Here is a 15,429-nt window from a genome sequence, read left to right as displayed (position 1 = left end):
CCTGGGTCTTCGTGCATGCTAGGCAAGCACTCTACCGCTAGGCCACACTCCCAGGCCCCCTCACTCCCCCAATCTTAATGTTCATATAAAATTCGACTTCAGTGCCAGAGGAATGTTAGCAGCTTCCTTCTGTCTGGAGCAGGCCTGACCTAGCACGTCCTCCTTGCCATTCCTGTGTTCGGGGTAGATGTCATCAGCAGGCCCTACAGGGTTGTGTAGGAGCTTCTGGGGTGGAGGAAGAGGCCTGAGTGTCCTTGCTTCTTCTGCAGATAGATGACCCCAACCTGATCTTTGAACACAGAGCGGTAAGGCTGTCCCCGAGGTGTGCTGGGGGGGGGCGGTGGTTGTCCTGGGTCTCAGTCTGTTGATGTTGAAGAAGACCCCCACTCACCTGAGACCCAGGAAGGGCATCTACAGGCCTGGTGTCTCCAACTCAGCCTCTCTTCTCAGAAAGCAGAACTTGAGAGATTCCTTATTTCTGTCCGAGTTTTATCTACAAAAAATCAACAGGTAGGTGGTTTGCCAACCGCCCCTGAGCAGGCGTCCCCACCCTCAGCAGCTCCATATTGGGGTGAGGGCTGGTCTTTGGGGAAAGATGACAAATGCTCCCCTGGACTTGCTTGTCTGACGAATGGCTGTGACAGGCATTGGGGGATCTGAAGGCCGGGGAGACAGGAGACTGAGGAAAGTCCAGGGGTGCCAGCCTCTGCTCCTTAGCAATGGCAGGAGCTGGTTCAGCAGGGATGTGGACATGGAGAACAGGAATCAGAGGGGGTGCATGGGGGAAGGGGCGGGGGGAGGAGCGTGGGGACAGGGCCACCTTGTGATTCTCCCCATCAGGCCCAGTCTGACTATTGGGACAACATAATGAGAAGTCTCAAGGAGATGCTGCAGACAGTGTACAACAAGATCGTGGAGGCGCTGACCTGGATAAAGGACACCTTGAGCAACGCGGTCCAGGCCGTGTGGGACGCCATCCAGCGGTTCTTCCACAGACTGCAAGATTTCTGCTGTGGGTCCTAGGAAAGCCACATGGGGCCAGGCCTCCTGGTGCCTGGGGCCGGAAACCCTCCTCCCCTCTTGCAATGAATGCCCTTTTGCCCGGGATCGATCTTTATTTTACCTGTCCTTGCAACTTCTTATACCCAACTTCCACACTGCCCAGGCTGTTCAGATCTCCCAGTCTGGTTTTCCCTCCATAAGTTGGCTTGATGCTCTCATTTTATTGCCTTTAATAAAAGTTGCTTTGAAGAATCAAATCTCTGGTCCCAAGCCTTCTGTGACATAACAGGCAGAAAGACAAGACGGGGCAGGAGGCAAGAGATAGAGAACCAGGGGTCACAGACAGCGGCTGTGGGTCAGATGGTTCATCTGAGTTTCTGTGTTCGAACGAGCGAGCAAGGACAAGGCACATCTGTCACCATAGTGCTGGGACACTGGTCATTCACTGGGCAGCCCAGGGCTTATGTGGAAGACTCCAGGACTTCTGCCTGACGCATTGTTCTGACCGTGTCTGACACATAGTAGGTGCTCAGTAAACAATCCTGGCAGCTGGGACTATAGGGGTCTGCTGTCTTCCCATTTCTCATCCCGGGCCTCTATCTTCAGATCAAGCCCTTCCAGAGCTGTCAGGTACCAGGGTCAGAGCCCCATCTGCCCACAACAGCCTTTTAGGGGGTCGGAGACAGAGCCCTTCGTAACCCTTTCCTGCCTCAGCCAAATGCACAGGCCTGGGACCCTCAAGGCTTCTCAGTGTCCAGCAGCTGCTGAGATAAATGTATGGTGGCCCAGCCCCTGGCAGGAGGTGCAGGCAGTGGGAGGAGCTGGTGAGGAGGGAACAGTCCAGTGGATTCGCCATACTCCCCCCACCTGGGACTCTTCTCCTTGGGTCTGGGTGAGTGGCTGCGGGAAGGAATCAGACTACCACTTCCTCTCAAGTCTTGGATCACAGGAGAACAAATGTTCCCCTGGTCCCAGCCAGTTCAGTGGTAATAGCTGAACAGTGAATCTCTTGGTGACCCAGGAGGGACCATGCAGGCTCCAGCCTTTTCTGCAACTCTGGCCAGGGGATGGGATGTGGATGGTGCGTGGGGGGCGGGGGGGTGCTGCCCCTTCTTTCCTTCCGGGAAAGAATGGAAGAACAAGCTGAGGTGGGGGTGCATTGTGTAGAGGCCCAGCAGACCCTCACCTTTCACCTCTCGCTTCCTGGCCACCTATCTGATGTTTCTGTAGACTGGAGGGTTGGACTCTGACCTGAGTTTGCCCAGGGGAGCTCACCTCCAGATGCTCACCCAGCTAACTGGCCGTGGCCCTGACCCTGGTTTCCACAGCGTCAGATCCCCACCCACCTCTGCTCTTGGCTAAGTAGGGCCCAATTGCCAGCCAAGCACCTCCCTTCCCAGGAGGTCTGCAGATATCCATCTTCTGGGATGCCCCAGGTCCAGTCATGTTTGTTTTTGTTTGTTTGTTTTGGCTTGAACTCAGGCCCTGGGTGCTCTCCCTGTGCTTTTTTTTTTGCTCAAGGCTAGTACTCTCTCTCTCTTTAAGCCTCAGCACCACTTCCAGTTTTCTGGTGATTAATTGGAGATAAGAGTCTCATGGACTTTTCAGTCTGGGCTGGCTTTTAACCATGATCCTCACATCTTAGACTCCTGAGTAGCTAGGATTACAGATTACAGGTGTGAGCCACCAGAGCCCAGCTTGAGCTTAGGCCTGGGCACTGTCATTGGACTTTCTCAAGGCTAGAGCTCTACTACTTGAGCCTCAGCACCATTTTTGGCTTTTTTTTCTATGTATGTGGTACCGAGGAATCGAACCCGGGTCTTCCTGCATGCTAGGCAAACATGCTACCACTAGGCCAAACTCCCGGCCCTTTTTTTTTTTGGGAGCCATGGGGCTTGAACTTGGCCTGGGCACTGCCCCTGAGCTCTTCAGCTCGAGGCTACCACCCTACCTTTGAGCCAAGCCCCATTTCCGGTTTTCTAGAGGTTAATTGGAGTCTCAGGTCCTTTTGTGCCCCGGCTGGCTTTGAACTTTGATTCTCAGATCTCAGCCTCCTCAGTAGCTAGGATTACAGGCATGAGTGTGTGCGTGTGTGTGTGTGTGTTTTGCCAGTCCTTGGGCTTGAACTCAGGGCCTGGGCGCTGTCCCTGAGCTGTTTTTTTTTTTGCTCAAGGCTAGCACACTACCACTTGAGCCACAGCGCCACTTCTGGCCTTTTCTGTTTTTACTGTAGCTGGGATTCCAGGCATACACTACCACATCCACGTAAAGCTTTAAACCCTGTGGCTATAGTCTCCAGGTTAACTAATCCTTTCTCACCAGGATTTTTTTCCCTTAAAGTCATCTATGAGATTTGTTCTGGTACATTTTGCATCTCAATCATCCGTATTTCTCCTCATGAATCATCTTAGGCTTAGAGGGCAGATCAGAGGCCTGGTTTGTGCCTAGCAATGTATGCAGCTTTATCCTCAGCACTGGAGGAAAAAAATAAAGACTATGCACTTTCTCCCAGGTAAACTCTGGCTGAAGTTTAGCTCTTCACACAGCTGCCCCAGTGGGTCAGATGACCACATTCCGAATAGTCCTTGCAATGCAGCCAACAAAAGAAACAGGAAGCCAGCTTAAATGGGAGGCTGGGAATGCCCCACATTGTTTATTTAAAGTTTGGATTTTAGAAGAAATCACCTGACTTACAGTTACAGAACTGTGGATGTAATGTGGTTGGAAACACCAAAGGGTGGGTTGGGTAAGAGGACTGTGGGTGGTATCCGCCCTGCAGCTGGACTGGACTGCTAGGAGGTATTGCTCACCTGCCACTTCCAGTTACCAACATTCCAGAACAAGAGGCTCTCCACAACAGCCCAGAACCTGGAATTCAACACTTCATTACATGTTACTGCTTTTTGGAGGGAACCACAAGTGTTCTGTTGCCTTGTCTTTGGTCCTTTGGCTCTGTGTCTTGTGTGTATACGTATAAGTACAAGGTCTGGAACTTGGGGTGTAGATGTGGCCCCTTAGTTTTTTTCACTCAAGCGCCTGGAGCTGTATCACTTCAGCCATGTTGCTGCTTGATTGGGGGTAAGAATCTTTTGGCCTTTTCTTTGAACCACAGTTCTCAGGTCTCAACCTCTTGATTAGCTAGGATAAAAGGCCAGAGTTCCTTACATCCAGCTGTTTTCAGTGTTTTTTTTTTTTTTTTTTTTTGGTGCGTCACGGGGCTTGAACTTGGGCTGGGAGCTGTCCCTGAGCTCTTCAGCTCAAGGTGACTGCCCTACCCTGGAGCCAAGGCCCATTTCCCATTTTTTTAGAGGTTAATTGGAGATAAGAGTCTCAGGTCCTTTTGTGCTCAGGCTGGCTTTGAACCACAATCCTCAGATCTCCACCTCCTGAGTAGCTAGGATGATAGGCGTGAGTCACTGCTCCCGGCTGTTTATAATGTTGTTTAAAAAAAAAAAATTGTGGTAGGTGTCAGAGACATTGACATCTAGCCTAGTTTTTTCTTTTTCTTTCTTTTTGTCGGTCATGGGGCTTGAACTCAGAGCCTGAGTGCTGTCCCTGTGCTTTTTTTTCCCCCGCTGCTCATGGACTTTCTGCCTGGCTTGGCTTTGAACTGTGATCCTTGCATCATCTTGGCTTCTTGAGTAGCTGGGGAAGACAGGTGTGAGCCCCCAGCACCTGGCTTAAATTTGTTTGCACAGAATCTTCCACCAACTCGGTCAGGCCTAACCTCAAGCCCGAATCCTCCTCCCCCTCCGCCTCCAAGCACACACCACCCGGTCACTGCGTGCAGATGGTCTGCAGACGGGCCGCGTCGGGCAGGACCGTGCGCGCGGGTGGGGTGGCCGGGCGGGCGCGCCCGGTGGGCTCTAGTACAGCGTCTCGCGCGCGTGGGTCCGCAGGTGGCGCAGCAGGTGCGAGTTGCGGCTGAAGCTGCGGCCGCACTGCGCGCACGAGTAGGGCCGCGCGCCCGAGTGCACCAGCAGGTGGCGGAGCAGGTTGCAGCTGCGGCTGAAGCTCTTGCCGCACTCGGGGCACTCCTGGGGGGCCTCGACCTCGGGCCCCGTGTGGGTGACCAGGTGGCGCTGCAGGTGCGCGTTGCGCCGGAAGCAGCGGCCGCAGGTGTCGCAGGCGTAGGGGCGCTCGCCGGTGTGGCTGCGGCGGTGGCGGGCCAGGTTGGAGCTGTTGCGGAAGCGGTGGCCGCAGGTGTCGCAGGCGTGCGGCTTCTCCCCGGTGTGGATGCGCTGGTGGCGGGTGAGGTGCGCGTTCTGGCTGAAGCCCTCGCCGCACTGGCTGCAGCGGCACGGCTTCTCCCCGGTGTGGCTGCGCAGGTGGCGGGTCAGATCCTGGGTCTGGGTGAAGGATTTGCCGCACTGGCCGCAGCGGTGCAGTCGGGGCCCGCCGTGGGTGAGCAGGTGGCGCGCCAGGCCGGCGCGGCGCAGGAAGCGCTTCCCACACTGCGGGCACGCGTGGGGCCGCTCGCCCGAGTGCACCTGCTGGTGGCTGGCCAGCTGCGAGCTCTGCGCGAAGCTGCGCCCGCAGGCCCGGCAGGAGAACGGGCGCTCGCCGGTGTGCACGCGCCAGTGCGTCTCCAGGTGCTCGCCGCGCCGGAAGGCCTTGCCGCAGTCGGTGCATTTGTACGGCCGGCTCTCCCGCCCGGCCCCGGCCCCGGCCGCCGCAGCATCCCCGGGCCCGTCCGCGTCGTGGATCCGCAGGTGCCGCTTGAGGCTGGAGCGGCGCTGGAAGGTCTGTCCGCAGCGCGAGCACAGGAAGCCGGGCGGCTGCGCGGGCGGCTCGGGCTTGGGCTCGGGGCTGGGCCCGGGCGTGGCGGCGGCGGCGGCGGCGGCGGCGTCCGGGGCGATCGCAGGGTCCTGGGAGTGCGCCAGGAGGTGCTGCACCAGGCTGGCGCGGCGCTGGAAGCCCTGATTGCACTCGGCGCAGCGGAAGGTGGGCTCGGAGGAGTGCGTGAGCAGGTGCTTGGTCAGGTGCGAGCTCTGGCGGAAGCGGTGGCCGCACAGCTGGCACGCGTGCGGCCGCTCGTCCGTGTGCGTGCGCAGGTGCAGCTTGAGGATGGAGCTGCGGCCGAACGTCTTGGCGCAGTGCGGGCAGGCGAACGAGCGGTGGCCCGGGTGCGAGCTCAGCTGGTGCGCCTCGAGGCGGGAGAGCTTGGCGAAGCTCGCCCCGCACTCGGTGCAGGAGAACGGCCTGGCCCGCTTGGCGGCCTCAGGGGCGCCCCGGGCCCCGGCGCCCTCCGAGGCCGCAGCGCCGCCTGCCTCGGGCTCCGGCCTCGGGGGAAGAGGTTCGCGGCCCCCCGCGGGGCTGTCGGCGGCGGACTCTGCTGAGAAGACCGGGGGCCAGGCAGCGTCTTTGGGCTCTGCTTGTTTAAATTCCTCATTGTTTGCAATTCTGCTTAAAAATTCTGGGAAAGAGGCAAACAGGGGAAGCTGAGATCTTAAGTATCATGGTTCCAAGCCAGCTTGGAGAGAAAAATTACAAGAGGCCCATCTCCAGCTATCCACCGACAAGCCCGAAATGCAAAATGGAAGCGTCTTGAGTAAAAATAAAAAATAAGGGGCTGGGAGTTTGGCCTAGTGGTTAAAGTGCTTGCCTAGCATGCATGAAGACCCAGGTTCAATTCCTCAGTACCACATACATAGAAAAAAGCCAGAAATGGTGCTGAGGCTCAAGTGGTAGAGCTCCAGCCTTGAGAAAGTCCAAGGACAGTGCTCAGGCCCTGAGCTCAAGCCCAGGACTGGCAAAAAAATAAAAAATAAAATAAAAATAAAAATAAAAATAAAATAAGCCACGTGAGAACGTGAGGCAGAGTTCAACCCCAGTCCTCTTCCTGCCCCCATCCCACACCCCATACACACAAAGAAAAGGGGAAGCAAACTCGGAAATCAGCTTCCTCTAAAACCTCCCGGGAATCCACACAATGGGACACGTCTGGAAGAGAAAAGACACCCAGGACCCTGCCCCGTATCAACCTCAGGAGGCTGAGGTCTGAGGACCCCTGCCCCAAAACAAGCTTGGACAAATCTATGGGAGAGACTCATATCCTGGATCAACCAGCAACACTTTGTACGTAGAGGTATGGCTCAAGGGGTAGAACACCAGCCTTGAGCAAAAAAAACAAAAAAGCCAAGGAAGAATATGAGACCCGGCATTCAAGGCCCAGTGCACGCACACACACACACACACACACACAGTGTGTCTGGAGATGCAGGCAGAGCCTTTGACTGCCATGACAAGGAGGGGAAGGCCTGCTCACCATGGGGGTATACAGTCGTCTTCTCTGGGGCATCCTCAAAAGACAAGGTCTCCTACAACGAAAGCAAAGACCCCCAGAGTGAGAGGGAATGTGCTCTGGGATCTGCAGGGAAGCCCTTTCCAAGATTAAGTTAGGAACTCAGGGGTGGCTAGCACAGCGAAGGGCAGAGAAAGTTCTCATGCTGGAAAAGGGCGTGGGGCGTGGGATCCACTCAGCTCACCAGCACAGCTGCCAGCTCCTTATCTCGAGAGTTCTCCTCTGGCCATGCGTGGTCCTGGGCTGCTGCCATGGGGGGAGGGAAGGAGGAAGAAAATGCAGGCAGGCAGGTAACACTCCCCATCACCCAGAGCTCCTCCCACGCCCCTCCAGCCCTCCAGCCCCAGCTCCTCACTGTTCTCTTGGGGGGTGGAGTGTGTCCTCTGTGGCTTGGGGCTGAGGGGCGGCCTTGAACTTGGAGCAGATCTCCATTCCACAGACTCAGCGGGCATGGCGCGGAAGGGCTGAGTTGGTGGCAATTCACTGGGTGGGGGAGGCGCCAGGGAGGGCTCTTCGGGGGGTGCTTCTCTTTTGGGGCTATGGCTGGTGGTCTGGGAAGGCCCCTCCGGTTGCTCCAGGGGACACTTCTTGATCGCGCTTAAACTAAAATCCTGCGAAAACATGGCCGTGTTAACTCCCCGACACCAGGGTAAGAAGCTGACGAGTGCAACCAAGTGGGGAACTCAGTGGTCTCTTCTTGGGGTGGTCAGTCCCAGTCCCTGTCCCCCTCTCACCAGCGGCCCCGCGTGGCCAGTGTCCCTGGACACTCCTTCCAGCAGCAACACCACCTCCTCGCCATCCTTCAGGTACTGGCCTTGCAGCCGGCCCAGCAGGTGTGGCGGCAGCACACTGAGAAATTGCTCCAGCACCAGCAGCTCCATGATCTGCTTCTTTGTGTGCAGACCTGGCTGCAGCCAGTGGCAGCAAAGCTCCCTCAAGCGGCTCAGAGACGCCCGGGGCCCCATGTCTTCCTGGTACTGGAAACATCTGAAGAGCTGGTGGGCTACCTCGGGCCGAGGCCTCGCCTCTGGCCGCCCGTGACCCTCCTGGTCAGCAGTGTCCTCATCCTCCAGCTTGATAGCTGGGAATTGCTCCTGCTCGGAGGTGGCTGAGATGGGCTCTGTAAGCATCCTGCTTTCAGGGGGACCCCTGCTCCGATATAGGCCTCTCTTGTCCCTTTCTTCAGCTGCCACACCTGTGAGACTAAAGATGCTGGGTTAGGATGTATGTCAAGGAAGCTGAGCCCATGTGTTAAAAGTTTCTCTTTAGTGCCTCAGCTGGCTTTGAACCACGATCCTCAGATCTCAGCCACCTAAGTAGCTAGGATTACAGGTGTGAGCCACCGTGCCCAGCTTAACTTCCAGCTTTTTTGGTGGTTAATTGAAGATAAAAGTTTCATGGGCATTTTTGCCCAAGTTGGGTTAGAACTTTAATCCTAAAATCTCAGCCTTCAGAGTAGCTAGGATTACAAGCCTTTAGCCCCTGACACCCCGATACTTTATTTTTCCTACTTTATTTATTTATTTATTTATTGTCCAGTCCTGGGGCCTGAACTCAAGGGCCTGACCCTGAACTTCTTTTGCTCAAGGCTAGTACTCTACCACTTGAGCCACAGCACCACTTCTAGCTTTTCCTGTTTATATAGTACTGAGGAATCAAACCCAGGGGCTTCATGCATGCTAGGCAAGCACTCTACCACTAGGCCACATTCCCAACCCTATATGTTTTTTCCTTCTCACATTCTGGATTTTACTTTTCATTCTATCATTGGGGTAGTCATCCAAATCTCTTGTCAATTAGCAATAGAAAGAATCTCCAGCTAGGTGCTGTGGCTCATGCCTGTAATCCTAGCTACTCAGGAGGCTGGGATCTGAGGATGAAAGGTCAAAGCCAGCCCAGGCACAGAAGGACCTGAGAATCTTATCTCCAGTTAACCTCTAGGAAACAGGAAGTGGGGCTTGACTCAAGGGTAGAGCAGTAGCCTTGAGCTGAAGAGCTCAGGGACAGCGCCCAGGGCAAGTGCAAGCCCCATGACCCACAAAAAAAAAAAAAAAGTGTCTCCAGATGGCCATCAGGGGACAGTGCTTTGCAAGTGCAACCTCTCCTAGCCCAGGCCAGTGGAGCTACTTCCCCAACTCGGAGACTGGAGTATTTTGTTGAGGGGGGGGTGGAGAAAGAAGGGGGTACAGAGGCCTGGATGCCCTACACTCAGCACCAAGCACCAGGATTCCATTCAGTCGCTCTGACTTATTCCCTGCAGCATCACCCAGGAGGTTTAAGCTTTTTCCTTCTTCTCAGTGCTAAGGATCAAACCCAGGGCCTTCCCAAGTGCCAGGGGAGCTCTGGGCCGCAGAGTCGACACCCACCCCCACCGCCCCACCCCCTTGGGCCTAGGCTTCCTAGGGCAGGCCCTCACTTTTGTTATCTTCCCCAAAGCAGGGGGATGGGAAGAGAGGTTGCGGCTCATTTCCCCCCACCTCCCCACAGGGCAGGGCAGAGCAGGGCAGTGTTTTCTAGCATGCCCACACTAGCGCTACTCACCATGGGGACAGCTGAGGACCCTCAAGCTCCAGGGTCCAGACCTGGACTCCACTCTAGAAGGTATTCTTGCCTCTGGGACAGAGGTGGGAGAAGGCTACCTGGTTCTGAGTTAGGGGGGGATGGGGAATGGGTGGAGCTGGGATTTGAATGCAGCAAGCCCATACCCCACCTCGCTTGCTAATAAGCTGGCTCTCTAATGCTGAGCCAGGACTCCAGCTTGCTCTACATTTTAAGCACTTGATCTAAGTTCCTTTGCTACTTTTAATGTAGAAGAACCTCCAACCCCATCCAAGCCTCCCTTTCTAGAACCTCCTGTCCTGAATCGCAATCCTGGTTCTGTTGTTTCTCCTCCTGGCCAGCAAAGAGGCCCCAGGTTTAAACTAGTGAGTGTGGGCCCGTTTAACAGTCGTGAATGAAAGAGAGGACAGTCCCTGCGGGAGATGGTAGCGACCCCATCCCCATACTCTGTGCCTACACGCTGGAAAATTATGGGTGAAGCCCCCAAAACTTTATACCTCACTGCTCTTCCCCAAGAAGGGCGAAACTGTATTTTCTGTAACGACAGGGTAGATGGCCAGAAACCGCAAAGGGCTGAACACTTTCCCTTCAACTGTTCCTCCTGATCTCCCCAGCACATCACAGCTCTCCTGGGCTCCACTCAGGGAAACAAGTGTCGCCCCAGTTCAATGAGCACTAAAACTTGGCCCATGGTTTCACTTTGTACAACCTACTCCTGTCCTTTCTCCTAACAATGCCAACCTTGATGTCCTGGACACCGAGGGATGCAAGCAACATGGTCTAGGGCAGAGATAAAATGTTCCAGAAAATGGGCTTTTTGTTTCATTGTTTGCACATTACATGTACAAAAAAAAAAGAGAGAGAAAACTAGAGCACCAATCCCTTTTCTCAGCTACCCTCCAGCTGACCAGCACTTAACCCTTATCTGACCAGACAGTACACTGAGACTCATTCTGGCCCAGACTGTGTGCTAAATCATAAGGAGATAGATAGATAGAGATATTTATCATGAGCAAAGACCAGGGACCCCTAGCTCACGTTCACCCCCTACGCATCTAAGATAAAGATGTAGTTCTAAACCCACCGAATCTGTGAAACACAGGAGACCACAGTTCTACCCAGAAAGGAGATTTTGTCCCCTCTAACAAGAGTCACAATATCCTAGCACAAATAAGCAAATCTCAAGATCCCAAATTGCAGCCTACAGGCAGAGCCAAGCCAGGCGGCAGGAATCTATCTCTAGGTGAGGCTCTCGACAAAAAGGTTGGCAATAGGTAGAATTCAAGCAAGTAGGCCGGCCCTCCTTCCCCCACCGCAGGACAAAAGCTCCATTAACATGCATATCTGCAGGGGGTCTGTTGGGTGTGGGGCAGAAAAGAGGCCTACAATTAGGTTTGCAGCCCAGACTAATGGAACCACTCTGGTGGAGGAGCGCTATGCTGGCCACACGACCAGGCACACAACGTGAGGCCCGACAGCCGGACGTGTCCCCTTCTCCCCGCACCCACTTCCAAGTGTCTCACTTGCTCATCTTTGTCATGGAGGCTGGCAGGCCCACCTTGGGATGGTGGTACCTGCCTTCCAGGGTCACAGGACGTCCTGGGACTCTCTAGGTTCCCCCCAAGACCACCTATCTGATTGGTACTGGGGTCCTCAACACAGTCACCCACCATCATTGTCCCCAAACTCTCCCAGCCACCCTCCCCCACGCCCCCCATCACCAAGGCCTGGATTCCTCTTCTTTCTTCCAGCCTGAACCCCAGGTCTTCAACTCACCACTTCAGGTCCCCACTACAGAGGCAGAGGTGTTTGGGGGGGGGTGTCTGTGAGGGCGCCAGAACCAGAGCCAGCCTTGGCCTGCCTGGTGAAGGACTGGGGAAAATGGAACAGGAAGCTGCCTCTCCCAGTCCCATTCAGGTGTTGAGGGGGCTGCCTCGGGTTTAACCCTTGACCTCCCGGGGTAGGATGGGGCAGAGGAAAGGGCGGGGCCAAAGACAAATGCTTTCACAGGCATGCCTGTGAAGGCCTAAATATCCTTCCGAGCCAGAATACCTTGCCTCTAAGTCAGGGTTATTGGCTTTGGCATCCTGGAGCGGGCGGGGTGGGGGGTGTCCTGCCAGTCTGTCAACCATATGGGGTAAGAGTTGCTCTGTAAAGTGCCTGGGCTTGCTGATTTCTTAGTCTCTCCACGCGTGTGACCCATGTCTGCCCAGGACTGGCAAAAAAAAAAAAAAAAAAAGATGTTGCAAGATTTGCGCTGCTGCTTATCCTGGTTTTTGCGGTGGTTTTCCCCCAGTGCTGGGCTTGAACTCAGGGCCTGGCACTGTCCTTGGACACTTGTTGCTCAAGGCTAGCGCTCTGCCACTTGAGCCTCAGCACCACCTCCGGCTTTTTTCTCAGTATGTGGTTCCAGGGAATCGAATCCAGCGCTTCATGCATGCTAGGCCAACCACTAGGCCACATGCATGCTAGGCCACACGCCTGCTCCTTGGCTGCTTATCTTTAAAGTGGCTTTTTTGGTTTTGTTGTTTTTTTTTTTTTAACTCAGGGCCTTCCTGAGCTGCTTTTGCTCAAAATTAATGCTCTACCACTTGGGGTGCAGCACTACTTCCTGGTTGTTGTTGTTTGTTGTCTATTTTTGTTGGAAAGTCTGTTGGACTTTCCCTCCCAGCCTGGCTTTGATCCAGGATTCTCAGATCTCAGCGCTTTTATTTATGTTATTTTATTTTTTTGTCAGTCATGGGAGTTGAACTTAAGGCCTGGGCCCTGTCCCTGAGCTCTTTTGCTTAAGGCTAATACTCTACCAATTTAAGCCATAGCACCACTTTCAGGTTTCTGGTAGTTAATTGGAGATTCAAGTTACACAGACTATCTTGCCGAGGCTGGCTTTGAACTGCAGTCCTCAGATCTCAGCCTTTTTTTATGTAGCTAGGGTTACAGGTGTAAACCACTGGTGCCTGGCTTTTGGGGCTTTCTTTTTCAAGGCTTGTTTGGAATCACTGTCCTCAGATCTCAGCCTCCTAAGTAGTTAGGATTTACTGATGTGAGCCCCCTGCCCCCAGTCAATTAAACAAGAATTCTGGTAAGTGGTTTTTTTTTTTTTTTTTTTGGCAGTCCTGGGCTTGGGCTCAGGGCCTGGGCACTATCCTTAGACTTTCCCAAGGTTAGAGCTCTACTGCTTGAGCCATAGTACCATTTCTGGCTTTTTTTCTATGTACTTGGTACCAAGGAGTTGAACCCCTGTCTTTGTGCATGCTAGGCAAGCACTCTACCAGGAGGCCAAACTCCTGGCCCTCGGCTAAGTTTTAAGCATTATAAAAATTTGAAAAATGAAAGTAATCCATGTGAGCACACCCAGCTCCCCCTGAGCTGGTGCAGGAGTATTGTTATTTTTGGGGAGGTAAAGCAGCAGTCTCCTAGGACTTGAATGAGCTCAGGGGTGCAGGCTACATGGGACTTCCCAACGTTTTCAGAGTCTTAGGGGGAGAGAATGTGCCAGTCTTGATAGGAACCCCGAGGACCCCCTAGCCTTAAGTGAACTCTGGGGTCCCAAGGTCACAGGCTCTTGCATTAAGATTGGTCCTGCCTGTTCTAGCCACTCCTCTGAGGATGTCTGCAAAGGTTTCTTTCCAAAGTTCATCTTGGCAGTTTTCCTTTTTATGTATGTATTCGTTTGGTTGCCCTGTGGGGTGGGCATGGCGAGGACCTGCTGGCTAAAGTAATGGTCACGAGTCAGTGCTGACGACCTGGAGCCACCTCCTGGCCAAGAGCAGGTGCAGCTTGTGCTCGGAACCCCAGACCGGAACCCTCTAAGCTGGGAACTCTGTAGGCTCACTGCTGTGTGGGGAACCGGATCTGGGAGGGACTTCCTGTTGTCCCTAATCCCAGTCTCCACCCGGTCCCCCCCCCCCTAGTTCTCCCGGTGCTGGCTGCAGAAATTCTCCTCCTGGGGGTGGTGGGCCCGCTCCCTCCAGTGCCCTGTCCATCTCTACCTTGGTAAGAAGGTTGTTCTGGGCAGACACGCGAGCCTGGCACGGTGTCCAGTTTGTAGGGGAGGACATGGTCAGAGGTGCACTGTTTCAGGCTGGCCGGGTAGAGGGGGGCCTGGCTCTGGAATTGGGAAGAAGGACATGGTCCCCCGGGCAGTGAGAAGGATAGACCTTCTGAAGTGGGCTGTGACAGTCACAGGGGACTGCTGAGAGTGGGTAGGTTGGTTTCTCCATGGCCCAGAGGGGCTTCGAGGTGGGGTGCAGCACAGCACAGGGCCTGAGGACCGCAGCTGGGATTTCTCAGGCTGTGACAAGAGGGACCCTGCCAGCTTGGGTTTTGAAGGATCTCTACAGAACTCCACCCTCCTGATGACAGAGTACTTATTCTCATGTCACCCCTGTTTTTTTGCTGAGCAGGTCGAGCTGAAATGTAGAGCTCTTGGTTCCACAACACAAAGGACAGTGCACATTTGCAGTGTTTAGACAGGAGCTTAAATCCACCGTCTCAGGGGAACTGGACAGGGCCCTGTAGACTTCATTTCTGGTTGGGACTGAGGAGCTCTGAGCGGGTGTGGAGAGTTTCAGGACATTTAGGAGGTATCTGAGAAACGCTGGCTGACTTCTTTGTGTTCTCCAGGTTCCTGGCCAGAAACTGGATGGGGCTTGGCCAGCAGGAGAGAAAAACAACTTGCTTCCTTTCCTAGCTGTGAACTAGAACATGTCCGCAAATGGCAAAGGCATGACGGCTACCCAGAACAAGGAGGAAGCAGAAGAGGTATGATGTTGTCCGAGGTGAGGGAAGGATCCTGGACGGAATTTTGGATCTGTGGACCAAGGAAAGAGTTAGCATCTCTGAGAGAGCAGGGTTGGTAGATGGGTATACTGGGTCGGCACGTCACTCCTCTAGCCTCTATTATGTAACTTTTGCTTTTCCCTCACCCATATTATTTATACATATATTGTGCACCAAGTACTGGTGCCACTATTTTCACACCATAGAAATTCAAAGGAGGTGCAGCTGTGCAGTGGCCCTTTCCCAAACGCCTTTGATACGCATAGTATCCCAGACTGGCCTTGTGCATCGCCATTCCCTGCTGTTAGAAGATTTTGTGAGGTGCAGTCATAATTAACAACAACAACAATAAATTATGCATGCCATAGAACCTGTCTAGAATCTTCTAGCTCTTGCAGCAATCTCATTTAACTGGGTGGCCACTTTCTGTCCACTTTGCATCCAGTGAAGAGACTTGAGATCATCAAGCAAAGCAGGGGCAGTGCAAGCCTCGAGAAGGCCGGTGGCATCGAGGACTCTTGAAGAGACCTCTTGGGGAGCAGGAAATGCCTTCTCGGCAGCTTCTATGCTGTGGTCGTGGGCTGTTGTGTTGCCTGTGGTCTCTGGCTGCATGACTTCTTGTGGCTTTGGTCTCAAGTGATGGTAAAGCGGGCTCCTTTAAACAGCCATGATCGATTATCTTCCCTGGCTGGAGGCTGAGGTGTCAGCGTGGTCACCCCTGCCGCCCCTCCCTCACCCCCCAGGGCTCTCTGCCAGGGTCTCCCTTCCTCTTTCACCTCTGG

The 15,429-nt window shown here is 54.3% G+C and overlaps 1 protein-coding gene and 1 long non-coding RNA gene across 2 annotated transcripts; one reads left to right on the top strand and one right to left on the bottom strand.

The window, feature by feature from the left end:
* Positions 1 to 243: 243 nt before the first annotated feature.
* LOC150042276 (uncharacterized) lies at positions 244 to 1,251 on the top strand. Its single transcript, XR_016533636.1, has 3 exons — positions 244 to 305; positions 451 to 510; positions 841 to 1,251. It is a non-coding gene; the product is annotated as an uncharacterized LOC150042276 (long non-coding RNA).
* A 3,560-nt stretch (positions 1,252 to 4,811) lies between these two features.
* Positions 4,812 to 8,436, bottom strand: Zscan10 (zinc finger and SCAN domain containing 10). The gene is made up of 5 exons (XM_090324715.1): positions 8,041 to 8,436; positions 7,662 to 7,917; positions 7,491 to 7,552; positions 7,284 to 7,322; positions 4,812 to 6,443 (listed from the first exon to the last, which is right to left on the bottom strand). Exons 1-5 carry the CDS (start codon positions 8,434 to 8,436, stop codon positions 4,869 to 4,871), a joined length of 2,328 nt encoding a protein of 775 aa, XP_090180841.1. The 3' UTR covers positions 4,812 to 4,868.
* Positions 8,437 to 15,429: the final 6,993 nt, after the last annotated feature.

The sequence above is a fragment of the Megascapheus bottae genome, chromosome 36, assembly GCF_031878675.1.
Source record: "Megascapheus bottae isolate mThoBot1 chromosome 36, mThoBot2.hap1, whole genome shotgun sequence".
NCBI lineage: Eukaryota > Metazoa > Chordata > Mammalia > Rodentia > Geomyidae > Megascapheus > Megascapheus bottae.
This window is presented reverse-complemented; position numbering and strand designations above follow the sequence as displayed.

What these genes read in the sequence shown, in the direction of transcription:
- Zscan10 (XM_090324715.1), bottom strand. Translation starts at nt 8,436, where the DNA reads ATGCTTACAGAGCCCATCTCAGCCACCTCCGAGCAGGAGCAATTCCCA. An exon ending in CTGGCCACGCGGGGCCGCTG is followed by an intron (nt 7,918 to 8,040) that starts GTGAGAGGGGGA and finishes ATGTTTTCGCAG; the next exon opens with GATTTTAGTTTAAGCGCGAT. An exon ending in ATGCCCCAGAGAAGACGACT is followed by an intron (nt 6,444 to 7,283) that starts GTATACCCCCAT and finishes TTAAGATCTCAG; the next exon opens with CTTCCCCTGTTTGCCTCTTT.